The following is a 21,750-nucleotide window of genomic DNA, read 5'->3' on the forward strand; positions in this document are numbered from 1 at the left end:
GCTGTCTCCATGGCAGGGGATGTGCTGTCCTGTGGAGAGGTTTTGATTTGTGCCGCAAAAATGGCACTGAAGGCGACCAGCATGTGTCTGTCCATGGCAGAGATGGAGGATGGTGTTTATTAGTGATTATATCCTACCTATGTGGTTAAAAAAGGGTAACCTGAAAGATCAGTACCAGCAAAGTCTCCTCTTTGCGTTGAGTTTGTGTAAAACACTGAAAGCATTGGCTGTGGTTCAGGGAAAGAGACCAAACATCTTTCAAAGCCCAATAATGCCCTTCGCTCCCAAGAAATGTCTCCAGTTCCCGAAAGAGGACAGCTCTGTGCTACAGCTGAAACGACGTCAGCGAATTTCTCTGGCAGCTGTTTGTGTTGCCTCTGTAATGCAAAGTGTAAGAGTGAATAGTGTCAGAATTGCACATACAAACTGCCACTGAAATTGGCTCTGCAGACATGTACCCTCAAGTTCCCCATCAATGCAGGCGACCGAGTCCCACCTCTGCCACAGGTCACACTCTTTTCTAGAGCTCGAGAGCTGGGGGTGAAGTGGAGGGGGGATGGCACAGAGAAGCCCACGCTCCAATGCGTTGGGTAATATTTAGCATTTCCCTGTAAGTCTGTCCATTGCCACAAACTTTATTTCCTCCTTCCTTTTTTCCCCCATTCCCTCTTGACTTGTGCAGAACGTCGCAGCCAACCACAGGATAAATGACGCCATCGCTAACGAGGATGGGCCCCAGACCTTAACTGGAAGATTTATGTATGGTCCATTAGATATGGTCACACTCACAGGAGAAAAGGTACTGTGTCTGCTTGGGGGGTTGCGCACCATGGGGTGACAAGTGGTGGGGACAGGGACAGGTGGTGCTGGTTGGTGATCTCCTGGTCTCTGATGGGTTTTACTGCCCTTGAGTCTTGGCCAGGTTCCTCTGCTCAGACCTGTGTGGTGCCTCCTACCAGGAAGAGCATTCATCCTGGAGATCTTCAGCCCCAAACACACTTTTAATTCCAGCACCTTGTTGTTTGGGCGCTTCTCAGCTCAGATCTGTGAAATGCAGAGGGTGGAAGCAGCACCCAGCCCTGCTGCTGTCCAGAGGGGCTTGGCTGGGAGGTCTCCATGCTTGGCCTGTTCTGCTCAGCTGTGTCTTCAATGCTGTTGTTGACCCAGCCTTGCTGTCTTCCCAGGTGGACATTCACATCATGACCCAACCGCCGTCAGGAGAGTGGGTTTACTTTGACACGGAGATCAGCAACAGCAGCGGTAGGATTTCCTACGTCATCCCCGAGAACCGGCGCCTGGGCATCGGTGTGTACCCCGTGAAGATGGTGGTCAGGTGAGGCGGAATTTGATGACTGAAGAATACGGTCCCTCCTTGTGGGGTGGCTCTGGTTGCTGGGTGGGTTCAGAGCCTGGTTTGCCAGCAATAGGGACAAAGCCACTTGTGCTCTACAGCTGTAAGAGGAAGATCCACGTTTTGTTCTGACTCCCACGTCATCAAGAGGGTGGCAGTTGAGTTCCCGTTGCAGGAACAGCCCTTCTGCACTACAGACCTGTGGCCTCAGGTCATCTGCAAAACTGCACAACCGAGCATACTTTAAAGACCATAAACTTGTCCTTGAGGGAAAGAACTTTGTATTTGGGATGACTTATAGCCCAGGAGCTCCAGCTCAGCTCCAGCTGCTGATGTTGAGCTCTGAAAGGAGGATGAGAGGAGCTGGTGAACCCAGCAATGGTTTTCAGAATATCTCTATATCTCGATGCCTATAAATACCTGTACCTCTTTCAGGGGTGACCACACGTACGCAGACAGCTACATCACGGTCCTGCCAAAGGGAACGGAGTTTGTGGTGTTCAGCATCGACGGCTCCTTTGCAGCCAGCGTATCCATCATGGGCAGCGACCCCAAAGTCCGCGCTGGAGCGGTCGACGTTGTCAGGTCAGTGGCAAGGGCTGGGGGAGCCGGTTTATTTTACCCAGACATTACGTAGGTCTGCGACCCATTAACTTCTGCCTTTCCTTCTAGGCACTGGCAAGACCTCGGCTACCTCATAATCTATGTCACGGGCCGCCCCGACATGCAGAAGCAGAGGGTGGTAGCGTGGTTAGCACAGCACAACTTCCCCCACGGGATCGTCTCCTTCTGCGATGGGCTCGTTCACGACCCACTGCGGCACAAGGCCAACTTCCTGAAATCCCTCATCACAGACGTAAGCCTGGGTCTGCTGAAATACGATTGTAGCAGGGGTTTGGATTGCTCCTTCTCCAATTGTGCCTGTCAGCACCAGTCTCTTGGCAGCAATGTGACCCACAGTGGAAGATTTATCTGTTTATTTTCATCTTTTTATTGCTCTACAAAAGTGTCTATGCTGTTAAATTGTGTCATCTCTGCACTGCTCCACTTCATCACTGGTCCTTCCAACATCAACTGCCTAATGAAACGGAGGCCGCAGTGTCTCTCTTCCTCACACATGCACTTCTTTCACCTGTTAGGTGATTTTCTGGCTGCCTGTGGTGTAACCAGCAGGTCTGAGAGGTCACGGAGCTGCTGCAGAAATGGTCTTGCAGCACCCAACCTTGATGGGAGATGCCATAGAGCATCTTCCCAAGCGTTTCAACTCAGGGCGGTCTTAACGTCACTCATCCCAGAGCCTCAGAAAAGCTCCAGATAAAAGCACAGTTTTCTTTGTGTGACAAAGCAGGGAACTGCTGGTGTCCCGAGCACTTGTGCCCAGCAGAGAAGCTCCTTGATCGCTCTCTCAAACTCTCATTTTGGCCCAAGTCACAGAGGCGGGAGCAGCTGTCCCTCACATGCTGCCCGTTCTCCCTTGTCCTCCAGAAGGACAAGTTTGTCACCAAGGCCAGAGTTTTCCTTTCCATCTCCCTGGCCTGTGGCTCTGGGGACAAAGCTGGCCAGTCCGTGATGGCACCAATGTCCTCACCCCAATGCCAGCCCCTGTGGCAGCCCGCTAAGGAAGGGCTGGCCAGGAGCTGCTCTCTGCTTGGAGTGGAGGCAGAAGAATCCCTGGAAAGCAGTGTGTTTTGCTGTGAGTCCCTTCTCCCAACAGCAGAATTGAGGCAGCAGCATGGAGGGGAGCACACAGGGGCTGCAAACGGCTCCTCTCGCCCGTGCCAGGCAGGCGGTGAAGCCTGTGGCACCCCTGCTCCCTGCAGACCCCGAGGAAGGGCTGTGGTTCGGCAAGCGGAGCTCTACTGTTGTGTTGCTGTTACTTCTCTTGTTCTGACCTGTGAACATCCCCAGCTCTGTTAATTAGCACTTTGCACAGTGGTGCATTATCCAGCTGGGAACTTATATAAGTTATTGACCTGAGATTCCCACAAATGCTGTTTGAAAAAACACGTATATTAAAAAGCCCTGCCTGTTGAGCAGCACAGGGCGCCCATATGTTCTGACCATGTGTTCCTTTCTCTCCCCGCAGCTCCATATGAGGATCCATGCGGCATATGGATCTACGAAGGACATCTCTGTGTACAGCTCCATCAGCCTCCCGCCCACTCACATCTACATCGTTGGCCGACCCACCAAGAAGCTACAGAGCCAGTGTCAGGTAGAAGCAAGTTCCTCTGAGCCTGGAGGTGCTGCCAGGGGCCTCCTGTGGGAGGGCAATGGGAATTTGGGCATTGTAAGGCTGGTGACTGAAGTAGTGTTTGCAAAGGGGACAGGAACCATCCCACATCTCTGGCAGAAACACGGTGTATAAATGGTGGGAGTGACCATGTATTGTGTTCTCCTCCTTGGGTTCGCATCCATCCTTACTGGACTGTGATGTTGGAGGAGGCTGTGAAAATGACCCGAGGCTGGAACAGCTCTGCTGGCAGGACAGGCTGAGAGAGTTGGGGTGTTCAGCTGGAGAAGAGCAGCTCTGGGGAGACCTTATTGCGGCCTTTCCAGACTTAAAAGGGGCCGATAAGAAAGATGGCGACAGACTTTTCAGCAGGGCCTGTTGTGAGAGGACAAGGGCTGATAGTTTTAAACTAAGAGAGAGGAGATTCAGGCTGGACATGAGGAAGAAATTGTTGCCCCTGAGGGTGGTGAGAGCCTGGCCCAGGTTGCCCAGAGAGGTGGTGGATGAACCATCCCTGGAGACATCCCAGGCCAGGCTGGACGGGGCTCTGAGCAACCTGAGCTGGTGAAGATGTCCCTGCTCATGGCAGGGGTGGCACTGGGGGAGCTGGGAAGGTCCCTTCAACACAAACTCTTCTATATCAGGACCCATGTCCGAGTGGTTCTATATCTCGTACATCACCCCAAGACAACCTGGCACAGCAAACGTGTTCAGCTGCCCCTGGGTACCAGGGAAACGTGTCCCATCCCTCTAACACCTGTCCTCATCCCCCTCTCGTCTCGCAGTTCATCACCGAGGGGTACGCGGCCCACCTGGCCCAGCTGGAGTACAACCACCGCGCGCGTCCCGCGAAGAACACCACGCGCATGGCGCTGCGGAAAGGCAGCTTCGGGCTGCCCGGCCAGACCGAGTTCCTGCGCAAGAGGAACCACCTGCTGCGGACCATCTCCTCCCAGCCATCGGCCACCGGCCACCGGCCCGAGCGCACCCAGAGCCAGTCTGACAGCGAGAAGGAGAGGGACAGGGAGCGCAGCCAAAGAAGTATGAGCATCGCCACGGGGTGCTGGGGCCGGAGCGCGGCGTCCCGGCTGGAGTCGGGCCTGCTGGGGCAGAAGTAGCCAGGTCAGAGCCAGCGACTGTCGGCTGCAGCCACCGGAGGAGAAAACAAAAAGGGAAAGAGAGACGAGGCCGGCGTTACGGGCTGGAAGGGTAAATATGGTGCTACTCTAATAATATCTTGGTGTTCTGGGAAGAGACGGGATGTTTCCCACGTGGAAAGTGCAGGCCTTGCAGCGGGAGCCCAAGGAACAGCTGGAAATTGCAGGGGGGAAGAGTCTCCAGGTCACGATCGTGCTCTCTCCTGCCTCCTCCTCTTATCCAGGTTTAGTGACTGTAAATACGTGCCTCCTCCTCGCCTTGTTAGCCATCGCTCCGATCCGTGTGACCAAGTGCTGTCCTCAGAGCCGCAGGAACAGGGGACGAGACCAGGGAACTTATTCTTGGTCATCCCAGGAGTCAGACCGAGCTGCTCTGCCCGTGCCAGCACGGGGGGTTTGGGGTTCGATAACCACACCGGTTCCCCGGCACAGGCAGCCCCAGAGGGGGATTTATCACGGGCTGCACCAGCCAGAGCAACCGAGAGCTTTACCTGTACAAAGAACTTCACCTTCAGCCACTTTCTCAAGGAGTACGTGCAGTGGTAACACATAAAGATGTGTCGATGCTGTTGGGAGAGGCAGAATGTCGGCAGATTCATGCCCAAGAAAGTGGGGTCGTTACTGTTATTGCTGTTATTTTTTAAAGAGACCTTTTAGAAGCCGGTGGAATTTAATGCGTTGACCTGTTAAAAGAGGAATACAAGCTATTTTGTTTGAGCTGTTAGAAACCTCAGACACTCGATTTGCTGTTAAAGTCTCCAAATATTCTCGCTATCTATTATTTCCAAAAGTAACCACCGTATATTTGGAAGGCACTCAGCAGCTAGATTGCATTGCTGTTCTTCTCATCCAAATGCAGGGTCTGACTCTCTCAACACCCACCTCTGAGACGTTTTCTTCTTCTTCTTCTTCCCAGGTTCTCTCCAAGCTCAGCAGCAGCTTTCATGGGAACTAGACTCGCTTCTTTTACCTGTAGTTCCTGAACTGTAAAACCTCATTGTTTTTTGCACTGATGATTTTTAGAATGGAAACCTGTTACCATCTCATGTAGCTACACCTAACTGTTTGTAGTGCATGACAATGAACTATTGCTAAGCCAGGGTGTGTGTGTATATATATACATATATGCATATACATATGCACACACACGTATATATATGTATATATTAAAAAAAACTGTGCATAAGTTTTTCCAGCGGTAAGGAGGCTGTAAGGAAGTGTGCCAACGATGTCAGGCAAGCTTAAGAAAAGGCCATATCTCAATTTTCCTGGTGTGTTTCTCAGCGGACGTGCCCGAGCTGGCGGTTTGTGCGGGGCAGGGGGAGCCGCCGGGGCGATGCGATGCGCTCGCTGCCGGCGCCGCTGACACCCGGACGCGCGTCGCCCCGCGGCAGCGGGGGAGAACAGTGCCTAGAGCCAGGGCTTGCCAAAAAAAGCCCCTCAGTCCCGTCCCTCGGCCGCCCGGCCCCGGCGAAGGGCCCGGTTCCCCCTCGCACGCACCTCCCGGGGCCGCGGGGCTCGGGCTGCGCGGTTACCGGCTCCCGTTGGCTTCTCCACGTGGAGATTTTCTAGTCCTACCGAGCTCCCCGAGTCCGTGTAACCCCGCTTTCCCCTCACGCACTTCCCTGTCTTTATATCACTTTCTACTTCTGAGGATCTTCTTTATAACAAAGAATTTTTTAGACTGGCTGCTTCGTTTTCTTAACTGTTTCAATATGAAGCGCAGGGCGGCCGCACTGAGACACACAGCACTGTGAATGCTGCTCCGCTCGCTGCCTCTGGGCCACGGTGGGCAAATCTAATTCACCAGACGTTAAGGTCGATCTCGTGTGTCGGCGAGGGCGGGGGGCACAGGGTCAGTGCTGAGCTCTGGACGGCGTCCGAGCCGGGAAACGCTCAAACCCGCCTGCCCGCCCACCGCGCTGCAGCCCGACTGCGACGTTCAGCCACTTCTCTTTGATAATCGTTCGATTACAGAATGTATCCGATGACTTTTGTTACCGAAAACTGACTTCCCTTTCTGCCGACTCGGCTCAGCTCTCTCTGAATGTACATCCAGAGCTAACCGGGTTTAAAACACCAATGTGAATTGTCCCAGCTTTCCGCTAGTCGAATGTTCTCTCAAACAGATGCCATCCGAGTAGGAAGCCAAGCCACAATCCATCCTGCGAAGTCAACAAACCACATCACTAAATAATTTCTGCAAATTTGGATATGGCCTTTGCAAAATTCACCTTTCCTCCAAGTCCACAACCAAGGCATGATCTGTACATTTTCCAATGCTGATGAGATGTTCACATTTTCTTATGTGTAGATAGTGTAAAACAGAGGAGAATGTAAATGTTCAAAAGTGGTTATATAAAATTGAAAGTTATTTATTTATGTAGAGGGAAAAAAAATGTCTGGAGGGACTGGAACCTTCAGGGTTTATTAATATTTAAAAATGTAGCTTTTTGTTTCAGGCATTATGTACAAAGCAATTATTTTATGGACCAAGTTTAATGTAACTGTCGATGAATGCAGAAGTGCAATATTATACTCACCTCTCCATCACTTCATGTTTTAACCACCTACTAACCAGTCAGACTGACAATCACACACCTCTGTCCTCATCCCTTGTTGAGCTTCTCAGATCCCGCTCGGGGCCATTCCTGGCCCCCCATCTGTTGCCATTATACGGATCCAACACGCAGAAGCAATTGTAGAGCAGGACCTTTATTGCTGCAATAATTCCAGATGAGGTGGGTGTAGTTACCACGAAATACGCCAATAAGTTGTTGGGTTTTTTTCCTCTCCACCGATTCAGTCCATCATAGTCTACATCAGTCTATCCTCAGCCGCCCCCATCTGGCACTCGTCTATCTGAAGCAAAGATCAACGTGCTACTCACTCACAGAACAATAGCAATAGTTTATCTCTGTGTTTATAACCTGTTTGTTCCGAGCTGTTTTGGAGAGCGATGCACGTGACCCGATGCCTTTCCATGCGAGTGGAAGAGGATCCGTTTGGATGCACTGAGGGAAAGATGAATGTATATCCCATCCTTACTAAAGGGGCACTGTCAGGTTAGACACCTAATTTATCTTTGTTACAAATCATTTGTTTTGCTTCAAAACAAAAGAATACGAAGATTTTCTTGCACCCTCTCGCCTGCACAGGCTGCCTCGGCCTTTCTTTTTTTGTTAGGTGTTTCCATGGGAATCGAACTCCGTCGTGGAGCTCAGATTTTTTTATAAAAAGCAGCTTTTTGTATTACCGCGCCGTCGGGCCAGACTTTCTACCTGACGCTGTCCCTTCAAAGTCTTTTAACAAATACACAACGAGGCGCCCATGCATTCCCTCCCAGTTGTTTTTCCGGGTTTGCCGGATCACTCAGTCAGCTGAGGCGAAATTCTAATACCAAAAAGCGTTTACAGTGTCCGATCTGCGAGCCGAGAGCCGTAACTAGCCAAAGGGTGACTGTCCGAGCCCCGCTCCGCCAGCAGCCGCCGCGCTCGCTGTAGCAGCCCCTTCTTCAGGTATCACCACCGTCTGCTGCATTTCCTATTAGTTCTAGAAGCCTTACGGTCCCCTCCCTGTCCCCTCTGCCTGTTGATACCCTCGACTGTCAATTTTATATTCCAACGATGTTAGTTATATTTTATTTATAAAAAATGGCTTTTAGGGGTAACAGTGGTGCGCGGGGAAGCCCCGGAGGGCTGTGTGCAGTACCGTGCCGATGACGCGCTTGTGTGTGACAAACCTCCTGTAAGACTTCCTTCTCCTTGCTGTTCGTGCATCGTTCCAATGCCTGGGTGTGCTTTGTGTACAGTATCATTGTGAGTTACACAGATTAAAGAAATGGGAAGGCTCTTCTCTGTCTGCCTTTTTTTTCTCTTTTTTTGGGGGTGGGACTCTAGAAACAGACAAGTCACAAAACCCAAGATGTGAGCAGGCGCCACTTTAATGGGGTTACAGCGATGAACAGAACGTGGAAACCCTCCCCAGATCAGTCTTGTGGGACCCATCTGTCCATAAACCCCATTTGTCCTTTCTTTTCCACAGTTTGTAGCTTTATGGACTTCGCGGTGGGGGAAAGGCTGTTTGCTTCACAACACGCACAGGTCCCGAGAAGCCCAGAGCCCTAACGCTGCGGGGATGGGCTGGAGTTGCAGGGACAGCCAGCGAGGCAAAGCCCCAGGGCAGGGCGCCAGGTCTGTGCTCCCCCAGCACCACCCAGCGAGGCGAAGCTGCAGAAAAGCCGAGTAAAACCCCTGGGCAGAGCAGGGGGTGACGTGCGGGCGCAGAGGGGACCTGCAGCACCGGGTAAGCACGGGGCACGCAGATCCCTCAAGGAAGGGCCAAGCGCAGCCCCTGAAGGGAAGAAGTAGCCGCCAGCTGCGTATTCTGCAGCCCCAGTGCATCCCCTGTCCTGGCTGCAGTGCTGGCTCCTGCCCACCAAAGCCCAGAGCTGGGGGCAGCAGCACCTCGGGGTGCTCAGCGCCAGCAATCCTGTCCCTGGGTGCTGCTCAGCTCCTCCGGCCTCAAAAAAGGGGCATTGGGGCAAGTGGGTCCGTGAGTGTTGTAGCCACGCTGGCCCCAGTCAGGAAGAGGAGGGGAGAAGCTGTTTACTAGGAGATGAACTTACTGCCCCAGGGAAGCGTCCTGATGCGGTGCTGTCTGCGTGGGGCAGGGACAGGGGCTCGAGCTGGGCTGGCAGCGGCAGCAGGATGGGCTCCACACTCACTGCAGCATCCCCGTCCTCACCTGGAAGGCCAGCCCGTCCCCTCGGGTGGCTTGCTGCAAAGGGAGGGACATGGCGCTCACAAAACTGCTGGCCGGAGGATGAAGGACCCACCAGCACCCACCCGTGGGTCCCCATGGAGCTGCCAGGGCTCCATTTGCCCTGGTAGAGTCAGTGGAGTCCCCAGAGAGGAAAGACACCACCTCTGGGTGCACCCACCCACCCCAGCAGCAAGTCCCCTCTACCTTGTTAATCTCCTTGTGTCTCTCCTTGCTGACGATCTCTTCTAGTACTTCTCCATCTCCCTTAATGAGCCTGGAAGACAAGTGCAAGGTTACGAGCCCTGAGGGCTACCGGCAAGTTCCTGCAGCCGCTGAGGGTGACAACCCCACCCAAGAGCTGCTCCTGTGCCCCAGCTCATGGCCACCAGCCCCCTCGCCCGTAAGTGCCCAGGACTTCCCTCTAGGGAAGAGCAGTGACGACCAACTCCTGAAGTTGCATTGTGTGACTTTCTTTAGCTGTATTAAGCTTACATATCACATCACGCTTCTCCAGTGCCCTTGTGGGATTAATGTCACCACGCCGCAGCAAGGACAGGTGGAGTCCCCTGAGAAACTGGCATCCCGAGCCAGTCACGCTTGCACATCAGGAGAAAACACAACAAAAACACGTCCTGCCACCCCACCATCTGCAGAGGCTTCGCTGTCAGCAGGAGCAGCCCCAACTCCTGCAAAACCCCTTTTCTTCCTCACACAAAGCTCAGGTCTGGTCCTGGCTGCCCCAGGGAACTGCAGAGTCAGTCAGACACAGGAGCCAGTTTGGGCCTGACAGGCAGCCGGAGCAGGGAGCATCTTGCTGAGCAAATTCCAGGCAGTGTTGGAGGCAGCACCAAACATGAACAGAAACTTAATTGGCTTCATTACGTGCCTTACGGGGAACCGACCTTTGTTCCACACCTCCCCAAGCCCCACAGGCTGCCTTCTATTTTAAGACTGGACTTGTCATACCCAATTCTCTTCAGCATGATGTTTGCTGCTTGCTGAGAAGATGCAGCTTATTAAAAACTGGGTCGTTTTTATTCGGCAGCTAAACAAACTCCAGTTTGATTGCTCTATGTAACCCCAAGGGACACATACTCCCTCCCCACTTGCACGCAGGTGCAACTTGCCCCACTGAGTACGTGAGCTGCGGAGCCGAACGCGTGTGACCTGGGGATCGGGGAGGTGACAGTCACCCCTCTGGTTCCTGCTGTGTGCAGAGTCCCATTTAACAGGGACAAGTTGAACCCTTCATAGCGCAAGGAACAAACCTCCTGCCTGAGGGCGGGGTGCTCTGCTGTCTGTGTCCCACAGCTGCTGCCTGGAACACTGCCCAGTGCCCCTTGCATGGAGCCCCAGCACAATTCGGTAATTTGGTGTCAAACGTGTCGTTTTCTGGGTAAGTGACACCAGGTCTGACAGGAGGGGAGCTGGGGGGGATCGGCTCCGGTCTTGCTGCTGAAGGGGACCTGGGTCCACACGTGGTACCGCAATGCCGTGGAACAGCATCCTCCAGGACTCCCTTCCCACCCAGGATGGACAACCTGACAACCCCCCTCCCTTTTCCCCAGGGATCGTACCTCGTTCTCCCAGTTTCAGGATCCACAACTCTCCTTATCACACTCTGCCTCGCATCCCATTCTTCCTTCGTCATTGGCTTCATAGCCTGAATTCGGGACTTTTGTTCGTCTGTCAAAACTGGAATGCACAGCTCGTCAGATTGGGGCTCGAGGGGCACAGCCCCGCGCCTGCCGTGAGCAGACACACGTCACACCGGCTTCCCAGCGGGACTCTGGGTTCAGCCATGAACACGCAAAGGAAGGGACGCTTCATATCCCAAAGCCGGTACTCGCTTTGCCAGTTTGTCACCGCTGACCGTGACCTTCCGTTTGGCATCTTTGTTCCCCGCTCACATCTATAAATGCCATCTAAACACAACTGAATCTCTGAACATGGCTCCTTATGTTTACTTGGTGTGGTGCGTAGGAGGGATGCGTGCCAGGATGTGCTCCTGCCCACATCCCAGTCCCCTCAGGCCCCTCGCGCGGGTCCCAAAAAGGACACGTGGGTGTCTGTCCCCAGCCCAACATGTGAGCCTTGGCTGTGGCGGGAGGGAAAACCCATCATTACCTGGTCCAGAGTCCACCAGGGTCTCCTTCTGCCACTGCTCCAGCGAGGGGCCCAGCACCGCTTCTCCCTTAGCTTTCTCCTCCTTAACCTCTTCCTTTGACTTCTTCTTTGTTTTCTTCTTTATTTTCTTCTTCTTTTTCTTCTTCTTTCTGTCTTTCTGTTTTGGTCGCTTTTTTTTGCCATGTTGACTCTTCTTCATTTTGGAGTCGCTGTCACTGGAGTCATCAGAAGAGGAGCTGGAGGAGGAAGATGACGAGGAGCTGGTGGATGAAGATGTTGTCTCAGAGGAAGAGGTGCTTGCCTTCCTCTTCTTTTTGTCCTTTACTTCCTTCTTCTTTTCTGCAATACAGAAGAAGAGGTTGAGCGGAGCGGCCCTGGTCCCGCGGCAGCAGGGACGCTGGTCACCCCATCACAGCCTGGGCAGGTTCTTGCCCAAACAGCAAAGCCCCCGAAGCTGAAGCAAAGACCCCTCTGCCAACACCTTTAACAGGTCACCACACTGCCAGACCAGCATGGGAAGGTTCTGTAGTGTTTCCTGCTTGTCAGAACAAGACTAAAATGGCACAGCAAGGGAACAGACACCGAGTCAGGTAAAAGCAGAGACCTTCTTCTCCCACCTGAGCCCCCTCTGTGCACCTGTCCCTGGAACACGTGCTGATGGCACAGCGTCCCAGGTCTTTCCCCTCCTTCCCTACCTGCTGACTTGCGTCTGTGGGACCCCGATATCCGCTTCCTCGGAGGAGAGCTGCTGTCCCGGGGCGAGTCCTTGCTGCTTTTCCTCCTTTTCTTCTCCTTCCTCTCCTGTCTGCTCCGAGAATCACTTTTACTCCTGCTTCGCGATCGCTTCCGAGAGCGGCTGTGGGCCATGGCGGGTCAGCCCCTGGGGGAACAGGTTACACCAGAGCCCCAAAACATTAAACCCACCCTAAGCCAACCAGCCCTGGAACTCCCGCTCCTGAGCCCCCTCATAAGACGACGCTCACACTGCTCTCGCTGAGCTCCCGACACGCAGGGACAGGTTGGTGTCACCCATCACACAGCTATGGATAAACTGAACGTTGCCAGTGCACAACATGGAGCCCTCAGCAGGGACAGCGCTGTCACCCCCTCGCCCACCTCCACACAACCATCACATAGTTTGGGTGTGAAACCTCTGCCAGGTTTTTCCCATGTTTCTCATGTTTGTCCCTGGTTGTGATGACGGAGAATTGGGCTGATCCCCATTGGGGACACCCCCCAGCGCGGCTGGGAGCATCAGGAGCCGGTGACATGCAGCACCTGCAGACGGATGCCGACACAGTGCAATCGATGCTGCGGCGACAGGCGGCAGAATGAAACGTCCTCCCCAGGCTGAACACGGAGTCAATCACCCCGTTATTTAAAATGCCGAGAGCCAAGGGGAGGAATGAATTTTTAATACTCCCATTTGCTTTTGGAAAACAGATCTTGCATTGAGCTGGCATCCCCGTCCATCAGCACGACCGGCTGCCCGCGGCCACGGGCCAGAGATGTGATATATGCTCTCATTAACTTAAAAAACAAACTGGCACCATGGGCAGAGCAGCATCTGGGAAACGCTTCCTCCCAGCCGCCTTCCCACCACTGCATTTAATTGGCTGTGTGTTTAACACCTCGACGTTCCCAAGCAGCGATTCGCTCCCACGTGATCAGACCCTGGTTGATTTCCAAATGGAAATTTCAATCGGAAAATAAAAAACCAAAGCCATTAGGACAGGCAGGAAAGTTTCTGAGGATCAGAGTCATTTGGTGACACCTGCCCAGCGGTGACATTTGGCTCTTGGGTCTGCTCCACCGTGGACGTGGGGGCAGGGCCCGCTTTTGTACAACAGCGGCTGTGGAGCTGGGTGGGGACGGGAGATGCTGCAGGAAGGGGACGAGCCCCAAATCCCTCGCGGCAGCACCTTGGCAGGACGTCCCCTTGGCGGGACGTCCCCTTGGCAGGATGTCCCCTTGGTGGGACCCAGGAGCCTGGTGGCCGCTCTGCACCTGACAAAACCCCTGCCCTCCTCCCCAGCACAGGGAGCCTGCACCGTGCTGGCCCTTTAAGAGCTCAGGACAATATGTGCTGGTCCTTTAACTGCTTAACACAAGGTGTGCTGGCACTTTAAGAACTCAGCAAGAGGTGTGCTGGCCCTTTAAGAGCTTAGCACAAGGCGTGCGGACCCTTTAAGAACCTGCGCGAGGTGCACCGGCCCTTTAAGAGCCCTGCGCATGGCGCGGCCCCTTTAAGAGCGCGGCCCCGTGTCCGGCTCTTTAACCGCCCCCGCGTGTCCCCCCCGTGTCCGCGGCCGCTCCGGCCCTGCGGTGCCGGCGGGACCGGGACCGGGACTGGGACTGGGACTCACCGCACCGACTCACTCCAGGCCCCGCCGGGTCCGCACCGGCCTCTCCCCCCCGCTTCCGGCCGCCGCAGCTGAGCCGCGCTCTTGGGTTCCGGGCGCCGCCCGGACCGGGATCGGCCTTAAACTTCATTTTTTGGGCCTATTTCAGAGGCAGATCATAGAATCACGGAATCGCTTTGGTTGGAAAAGACCCTCTAGTTCATGGAGTCCAACCATAACCCACCCCTGGCACTGCTCCATGTCCCTGAGAACCTCATCTCCGTCTGTCCAGCCCTCCAGGGATGGCGACTCCAGCACTGCCCTGGGCAGCCTGTTCCAATGCCCCACAGCCCTTTGGGGAAGAAATTGTTCCCCATATCCAACTTCAACCTCCCCTGGTGCAACTTGAGGCCGTTTCCTCTGCTCCTGGCGCTTGTTCCTGGGGAGCAGAGCCCAACACCTTCAATCTTTCAAAGCTCACACGCTGTAATTATTGCCATTGAATAAGTGAATGAAAAAGCCCTTTATAAACATGGTGTCGTATGGGTATGTCAAATACATACAATTAACATTTCACAGAGCCAAATGGAGCGATCCAATTAAAAGATATTTGGCTTCTTTAATTCGTTTTGTGGATGGGAGAGGCTGCGATTTCAGCCAGCGGGCAGTGAGACGGGAAAACGCTCGACCCTCCTCGCACAACGGCTGCTGGGGATCCTGGTGCCAGATGAAGAAGTCCCTGGCCTGCCCGCTGCACCAGCTGGAGATGGTTATTTCATATTTCTACCTGCTCACATAACAAAAGGAAGCGAATGCACACTCTTGCCTTCCTTTGGGAGTTTTGCCATGTTGCAGGTGGCTCCCAGAGCTTTGTCTCTAAAGCCTGTTTCTGTAAACCTCAGTGATGATAATTCCACACCACTCACAGCAACCTGTTGTCAGTCACCTGTGTCTCATTTTTAAGCAGATCCTTTGCTGACCCAGCAGCAAAAAGCACTTCCTTGGGCTGAGAAGAGGAGTCTCTATGGACAGCAGAGCAGAGGTAAGTGTGGGGTTTTATTGTTCTTTTCTGTTTACAGTGGGACTGTAATCCTGCTGTTGGCACTGAGCTCTTTCAAGGGCTGAGCAGCTTTGGGTGTTTTCCCTATAAACGTGAAAATATTTACAGAGTCTTTGTGTGACCTGGTGAGCCTGGGTACCAGCTCTCTGCTCTCCAAGAAGCTGCCTCTCCTGGTGGGATTGGGTTTACATCACTTTTGAAGGTGATGGCTGCTTCTTGTGTGAGTCAAAGAGTCTGTTAGTGCAGACAGGGAGGTCAGAAAGGAGCCTGAGGCAGCTTGGTCTGGAGAAATCAGGCTCTACCGTTTGCTACCATAAGGAACAGAGGTTCACAGTCTCAGGCACATCTTCCTCAAGGGTTTCTGTGAACCCATCCCCAAACCCTTCTGCTTCCACCAGCTCAGGCTTCTTGTTGCACATGGGGCAGAGCTGGTTGCGGATGGTGGATGATCTCATCCAAACGATGAGGTTCCAGCGTTCCCCGGAGGCGATGGGCAGCGCCCCGTGGATCTGCCCTCCTCGGTGCAGCAGCCCGTGGGCTCCCACGTGTTCGATCTCTATGTACTTTGGCACAGGTGCAGGATCCTGGAACAAAGGGAGGTGGATACAGCGTTAGCCCAGAAAATCCCCAGCAGAACAATGCTCAGGCAGGTGAGACTTGTCACCTCTTCACCCACAGCACCCAGAGAATGACGTGGAGGACTCACTGCACCTCTGAAATGCAGCTGCTTCAGCAGTGGTTTTGTACAACTGTTCCCAAGTGAAACACTCTCAGTTCCAGGTCCAGGGGGAATTTAAAGGCAGTTTAATTCAAAAAACCTCTGGTTTACCAGTGTAAGGGTGCTTTTACCCTTCTTGCCAGGAAGCAGGGTCTACAGATTTAGGTTAAGTCTCATCTGAAATAAATTACTTCTCTCTCAGCACTTCCCTATTCTTTATTGCAGTTGGGGAAAGACTGGTTTGTGTCACTCCAGCTTCTACTGCAATAGCTGTCTCTGTCATCTCTTTGAATTGGCTGCAATTAGCTTGATTATTGGTAATGTGCTTGTAGCAGTGTTGGGGAATAGACTGCCAGAGCTTATTGAAGTATTGGGTGTACTGCTTCTTACAGAGCTTGGTTAGAAACTGCTTATATGGAGTTTGCTCAGCATAACTTCTGCAAGTTGTGAACCTTTAAATTTTCTGCTTTGTTAAGTAAAAAAGGCCAGAATTTTCAAACAAGAAGATAAGGGGAGCTGTGTCTCTGGGGAGAAGCGAAGGAACAGAATGGGTCTGACAGACCTTGTTTTCTCCAGCTGCCGGTGCAAAATAACAACTGAAGGTCAGAGCTTTAACTGACAGCCCATCTAATGAAAATTAGGGCATCAAATGAAGAACAGGGAGACTCCAGATTTTAATTTTGCAGTTGGCCCAAAGTGACACAGGGGGGCTGGGACTGTGGGGGTGCAATTGTCCAAGGTGTTTTTTCTGCTGAGGGTCTCCTTCAGGAGGCACCAGCTCAGGCTGCTCTGTGCTGTGCCTCACAAATTATAAACTTTTAGAAGAATTTCCGGAATCTGTGCCTGAGTCTCTGCTGTGGGAAACCTAGAGAGAAGGAACTTCCTCAACAAGTAGAAAAGGCTCCTGTATAACCAAAACGTTCAAATAAAGGGGGAAGAGACAAAGTTTGACCATCAGAGGTGAATAATTGTTTTTCACAACACAGTTAATGCCTTGAAACCGGGGGGGTGAGGAGGCAGTGAGGAAGAGAATCGGGGTCCAGATTAGGAATATGCTCAGTACCTGGTTGAAATCCCCAAAGTACAAGTTTCCTTCTGTGAAGTCTTTTCCCAGTGAAACGTTTAAGGTGACTTCTGCGTTGTCATAGTGAGAGCTCAGATCCAGATCTTCGTGCAGTGAGTACTTGACAACAAACGCTTTGTGGCTGTCCAGGCAGGAGCCCCCCAGGTCGGGATAGAGCAGCGCCGTTATGGGCCGCAGGTATTTTTCACGCAGGGGTGTGATGAAAGTTTCGTCCATCCCAAGCTCATTCAGCAAAACCTGTCTCAAAGAGATGGGAACAACTGCCTGACCACATCTGCTTCATCAGAGCTGCTGCAGGGTTGTTGTGTTCTCTTCCAACCCTACTGCTGGCTCGGATAAAGAACTGAAGAGCAAAGGCTCCAGCTACAGGCAAAGGAAGGAGGATCAAGGTGGAAAGTGAGTCGAGTGTTCTTTAAAAGTGGACTCATTAATTTAAATGCACATTGCATAAATACAAGGTGCTCTTTGCTCTGAGAAACCAACTCCCACCCCCTTTCCTTGCATTTCCCCCGTTCTTTTCTCTGTGTAACACACATTCTCTCAGCCCTTTCAACTCACAGGGGCTCTACTCAAACTGCGCTGTGCTCAAATTACAGGCATTTTGGAAGGGAAAGGTGTGTGATGCGAGGAGGTAAATGTAATCTGCTTGTGAATGCTCCCCCAAAGAAGCACAAGAGGTAGTGAGTCCTACCCCATAGTTATTCATGGAATTGGGCCGGCCTTTAGGCATGTCCGACTGCTCAAAGTTCTCCAGCTCATCCACAAAGGCTTGGCAGAACTCTTCTGTGAACACCGGGAGTCGATAGATCCTCTTGTCTGTGAAGAGAAGGGAGATGCTGTCGGGCTGTGCCGTGTCAGTGGGAACGCAGGACCCACGCGCTTCGCTTTGTGCTCAGGCACAGGGGCTGGATCTACTCCCCAGGATCAGCTCTGGGATGTTTGTTGTTTTTCATGCTGGACCCTTGTTCCCAGGCTTCCCCATCCAGTCAGGAAAGCTGGTACTGATCTAAATGCCAGCTGGATGTGCTAAGGAAATGTTTTGAGAGTCTAGAGGGAGAGTGGGGAGTCAACAGCTGCCTGGTGGGAGGAGAACCAGGGTCATTTAGGGGTGATGGGGGATTCTCTCATCCAGCCCTGTCCTGGGAGGACCAGCCCTTCTGAGCTGCCTCTCAGGGTAGACCCCTAAAGGTCTGTGCAAGGGGAGCTCAATATTGAGAGAAGCTGAGATAAACTCAGCATGCAATAGCTGTGTGTGTGGAAATGGTGCCTTGGACATCTCCAGGAGCCCAGCATGTACACAACATTTGCGTCTTTTTTTGCACTGAGAAAAGGAGGAAACTTTGCAGCTTTGCCTCTACGTTTTTTCAGCATTCCCGGTAGTGAGAGAGCTTCCCAGACACCCCCAGGGAAGCTGAAAACCCAGATCTCTTCTAAGAGACTGACATCTAGGCTGAAACTATTTCAGCTCAGACTAACCAACAGGGATTATCTGAAATGTTAAAGCACTTGGGGAGGGAAAACCAAGCTCCCTGGGCTAACAGTGTTCTTTCAGCAGGCTCCCCAAGAGGTTGTGGTACAACCAAAACCCCAGCCCTGCTGCAGCCAGAGCCTCTGGTGAGACACGGGCAGCCTGGGACTGGAAAAGCAGGAATCAGGATCTCATCCAGAGCACAACTGCTGCACAGTCCTGCCTCTCCAGAGACCCTCGACAAGCAGAAAATAACATCCTGTTTGTCTCAGCTGTGTGTCAAATCTGAGTGATTAAATCAGGGCTTGAAATGAGCTGTCATTGCTGGAGCTGCAGTGTCACATGCGGCAATCTTTGTGGCTGGTGGGTTGTTGTCTTTACCTGAGAAGGACTCGATGTAGTGCAGGAGGCCGTGGAGATCAGCATCTGGTGATGTGCAGTATCTCACGATTGCTAGAAAATCTGGGGCCAGGAATGAATCCTGGCATCAAGGGAAAGATGATAAAAGGACACAGAAACACAATTATCTCATACAGTCTTACAGCCCAAGAGGAAAGTGGATTTCCAGGCAGCCACAGGAAAACAAGCAGAGTCTAGGGAGCAGGGCTGGTAGTCACACTAGTCTGTGTGCTAAGCCCATAAAGGCTGATTTCTGTGGCTGTTTGTTAGACCTGTTTGCTTCAATGATGTGTTAGCCTAAATGACTAATGGTATTGTGAGTACAGTACTGGGGCAGGTGCAGCTTTGATACGGAATGACCCTTATCTGGCTGTGCCTCAGATGGAATCTTGCCTGGAGAATATGTTACACTGGGAAAGTTTTAAATCCAGTTTTAGTATGCTATGCTTTGGTTTTAATTCAGTCCGGCTCTAGCGCACTGAGCAGTCCCGAGCAGAGGGCTTCCTGGTGCTAAAATAAGCCATCAGGAAACTCCTGGGTGCAAAATAGATGGCAAACATCCTGCCTACCTGCAGAACGTACACTTCAGGGTGTTTTCGTTTGTAGCACTTTGAGATGACGGCTTTGCGTTCCACTGACTGATGAATTAACTGTTTTCTTCTCTGTACTTCTGCCTCAATCTAAAAGTAAAAAAAATGGAGCATATTGTTAGAAAATCAAAAGGGATAACTAAAACAATTTCAGGAACTTGCTTATTGTTTTAAACCTCTGGGAGACAGAGTGTATAGCTCTGCTTTGCTGTAGTCAAGACATGTCCAATAAATATCTGAGAAGCCAAATGCCTAAGAGGGATTTGAGAAGCTTTCTCTTTATGGATGGCTTAAAAAAATAACTGGAGTCTTTCTGTGGATGTGTCAAGTGGAGCTGTGAGATTTTAGCCCTTTCAGGCATCCTGATGCCTCATGAATCGCTGGCCTACACTTTAAGAGTCCAGCTTATGTTCTGACAATAAACCATTGTCCAAAATAAAGACATTTGCTGGGAGGGAGACAAGACTTGTCATGAAGGGATTACTGCTAAGTGTTGTGGGGACAGGCTAATCTGTCGTTTCAGAGGAAGCAGCTGTAGTAGCAGCTGATTCAGGCAGCTCTTCCTATTTAATAATCCCCTGAGATCAGTTTATAACATTGCTTAGGAAAAAAAGGAGGGAGGGTGTGACCGGTACCCCCTGCTCCCAACCCTGGTGAATGGAACTGAGTATCTCGTCGTCTTTTATGTGATTTGAGTCTAGATCATGATGGTTATATAGGAACAACAAACCATGTATTAAGATCTGACCTGATCTGCAGAGGGTCCAGGTGATTAGAAATTGTAAATTAGATTAAACTAGGATCTAGGGGATTCAAAATTACAAGTTAAGATCTAGAAATCCTAAGTTAAGTTGTATTATAAATTCTGTATTGTGCTACTTTGATTTTGCTTGTAGAAGTTGTGTCATTCAAATAAAAATCCTGGGCTATGCTAATCATAAAGCTTTGTTTTCTTAACAGTATATTAATTGTAGCTATGATTTAGCGCCAGCATCATCCTGATAAAGATCTCTAAAAGAACCTGTCTGTCTGCCTTAGTGTCGGGTAAAACTGGAACAGGTTGTGTGACAGATCTGTCCCTGGAAAGAAATAACACTGATCTCTCTCCGGATCCCTGGGGGGCTCTGTAGGATCCCTGGGTGATCCCGTCTCAAGGCACTTTTTTTTTTAAAGTAATCGCCAAACGAAGGGACAAGGAAAGACAAACCAGAAGGGCGCTGGGAGCAGCTGACTGAACCCAGGGAGGGCACTGGGGGACGTTTTTCCACAACCTGTTGAATTACAGCGTTTACTTGCAGGGTGCAGCCAGTGCAAACCCAGCACCGGCGGCGTCCCGCCCGTGTCCAGGAGCCTGGGGGGGATTTTTTCTCATCGGTCTCCTCTGGAGAGCCAAGCCCCGTTCTCCCCTCATTCCCTTCACGTCCCCCGTGTGTGTGGAAACCCCTCAGGTGAAGGGGAATCCCCTGAGGGGGTCCATGGGCCGCTCTGCCGGGCTCTCCCGCTCTCACCTCCCGCAGCGCGGTCTCGAACTCCTGGTCGCTCCTGCAGCCCCGCTCCCGCAGCGCCTGCAACACACGGGGCCCGTCACCCGCCGCCCGGCCTCGGCCGCCGCCGTGCCCGGCTGGGGGTGCCCCCGTCCCGCCGTTACCCGCCCGTGCTCGCGGCGGAGCTGCGCCTCGTCCCGGTACCGGACGTGCAGCCCGTAGCGCCCCACGAAGATGTTGTCGGAGAAGAAGCAGGCGCAGGCCAGGAACGGGCGGCCCGCGGACATGTTTCCCGCCGGCAGCCGGGGCAGGAGGCACCTGGCGTGGGTCCCGCAGCCAAATGGCTCCGCCGCGCCGCGGGGAGCGCCGCTTCCGGCCGAGCCGGCGTGAGGGAGGGCTCGTCGGCAAATTCCGAACTGGGAGAAAAACGAGGGTAGGTGAAACTTGCCCTTTTTTCCCAGTTTTGTGGGGTTTTTTGGTCACTTCGGTGGCGGCGCCACGGCCGGGACAGCCGCTCCGTTGGTGGGGGTTAGTGCTGCTGAGGAGCGGGGCCGGGTCTACTCGAGACGGCAGCGGCTGCTCAGGGTTATTTGCAGACGGTCCCTCCGAGCCAGCGCCGTGCCCGCGCCCCGGCGCGCTGCCGCTGTGCGCGCGGAGCGGGGGCGCGCCCGGCGGGGCCAGCCGCGGGGTCCCGCCCGGCCCAGGCTGGCCATGGACTCGGCGCTGCAGGTGGCCGAGGAGGAGGTGGTGGCGGCCGAGTCGTGCGGCCCCAGCAGCAAGTTCGAGGACATTTACCGGCTGCTGGCCGAGGGCTGCTTCCCGCCCAGCTTCTGCTCCATCAAGAGGAAGAACCTCAAGCGCTACGCGCAGAAATTCGTCGTCGACGGTGGGGACCCGAGCGGCACCGCGGGACAGCCCGGGCGGGGTGCGGGGGGGACCCAGCGGCAGCGCCCGCCGTGCCCTTGGCCGTGGC

General features: G+C 53.0%; 3 protein-coding genes across 9 annotated transcripts in view; 1 reads left to right on the forward strand and 2 right to left on the reverse strand.

Annotated features, from left to right (window-relative positions):
- Nucleotides 1–8,596, forward strand: part of PITPNM2 (phosphatidylinositol transfer protein membrane associated 2) — a 126,361-nt gene extending 117,765 nt beyond the window's left edge. For all 7 annotated transcript variants that reach the window (XM_065851853.2, XM_065851857.2, XM_065851859.2 and 4 more), the window contains 6 exons: nt 683–799; nt 1,185–1,333; nt 1,787–1,936; nt 2,024–2,207; nt 3,438–3,566; nt 4,370–8,596. In XM_065851853.2, coding sequence (XP_065707925.1) covers nt 683–799; nt 1,185–1,333; nt 1,787–1,936; nt 2,024–2,207; nt 3,438–3,566; nt 4,370–4,702 — 1,062 coding nt within the window. In that variant the 3' untranslated portion in view covers nt 4,703–8,596. The remainder of the gene's footprint in view (nt 1–682; nt 800–1,184; nt 1,334–1,786; nt 1,937–2,023; nt 2,208–3,437; nt 3,567–4,369) is intronic.
- A 70-nt stretch (nt 8,597–8,666) lies between these two features.
- ARL6IP4 (ARF like GTPase 6 interacting protein 4) lies at nt 8,667–13,812 on the reverse strand. The gene is made up of 5 exons (XM_065851862.2): nt 12,328–13,812; nt 11,633–11,971; nt 11,083–11,200; nt 9,710–9,779; nt 8,667–9,520 (listed from the first exon to the last, which is right to left on the reverse strand). Exons 1-5 carry the CDS (start codon nt 12,497–12,499, stop codon nt 9,464–9,466), a joined length of 756 nt encoding a protein of 251 aa, XP_065707934.1. The 5' UTR covers nt 12,500–13,812; the 3' UTR covers nt 8,667–9,463.
- A 761-nt stretch (nt 13,813–14,573) lies between these two features.
- On the reverse strand, nt 14,574–21,128 carry OGFOD2 (2-oxoglutarate and iron dependent oxygenase domain containing 2). Its single transcript, XM_065851547.2, has 7 exons — nt 20,942–21,128; nt 20,802–20,858; nt 19,273–19,383; nt 18,686–18,785; nt 17,528–17,652; nt 16,816–17,073; nt 14,574–15,618 (listed from the first exon to the last, which is right to left on the reverse strand). Exons 1-7 carry the CDS (start codon nt 21,062–21,064, stop codon nt 15,343–15,345), a joined length of 1,050 nt encoding a protein of 349 aa, XP_065707619.1. The 5' UTR covers nt 21,065–21,128; the 3' UTR covers nt 14,574–15,342.
- Between the last annotated feature and the right edge of the window lie 622 nt (nt 21,129–21,750).

The sequence above is a fragment of the Patagioenas fasciata genome, chromosome 17 (assembly GCF_037038585.1).
Source record: "Patagioenas fasciata isolate bPatFas1 chromosome 17, bPatFas1.hap1, whole genome shotgun sequence".
In the NCBI taxonomy this organism is placed as follows: domain Eukaryota; kingdom Metazoa; phylum Chordata; class Aves; order Columbiformes; family Columbidae; genus Patagioenas; species Patagioenas fasciata.

What these genes read in the sequence shown, in the direction of transcription:
- ARL6IP4 (XM_065851862.2), bottom strand. Translation starts at nt 12,499, where the DNA reads ATGGCCCACAGCCGCTCTCGGAAGCGATCGCGAAGCAGGAGTAAAAGT. An exon ending in CCTGGTGGACTCTGGACCAG is followed by an intron (nt 11,201 to 11,632) that starts GTAATGATGGGT and finishes TGTGCATTCCAG; the next exon opens with TTTTGACAGACGAACAAAAG. An exon ending in GACACAAGGAGATTAACAAG is followed by an intron (nt 9,521 to 9,709) that starts GTAGAGGGGACT and finishes CTCCCTTTGCAG; the next exon opens with CAAGCCACCCGAGGGGACGG.
- OGFOD2 (XM_065851547.2), bottom strand. Translation starts at nt 21,064, where the DNA reads ATGTCCGCGGGCCGCCCGTTCCTGGCCTGCGCCTGCTTCTTCTCCGAC. An exon ending in ATTCCATGAATAACTATGGG is followed by an intron (nt 17,074 to 17,527) that starts GTAGGACTCACT and finishes TCTTTGAGACAG; the next exon opens with GTTTTGCTGAATGAGCTTGG. An exon ending in ACTTTGGGGATTTCAACCAG is followed by an intron (nt 15,619 to 16,815) that starts GTACTGAGCATA and finishes CCTTTGTTCCAG; the next exon opens with GATCCTGCACCTGTGCCAAA.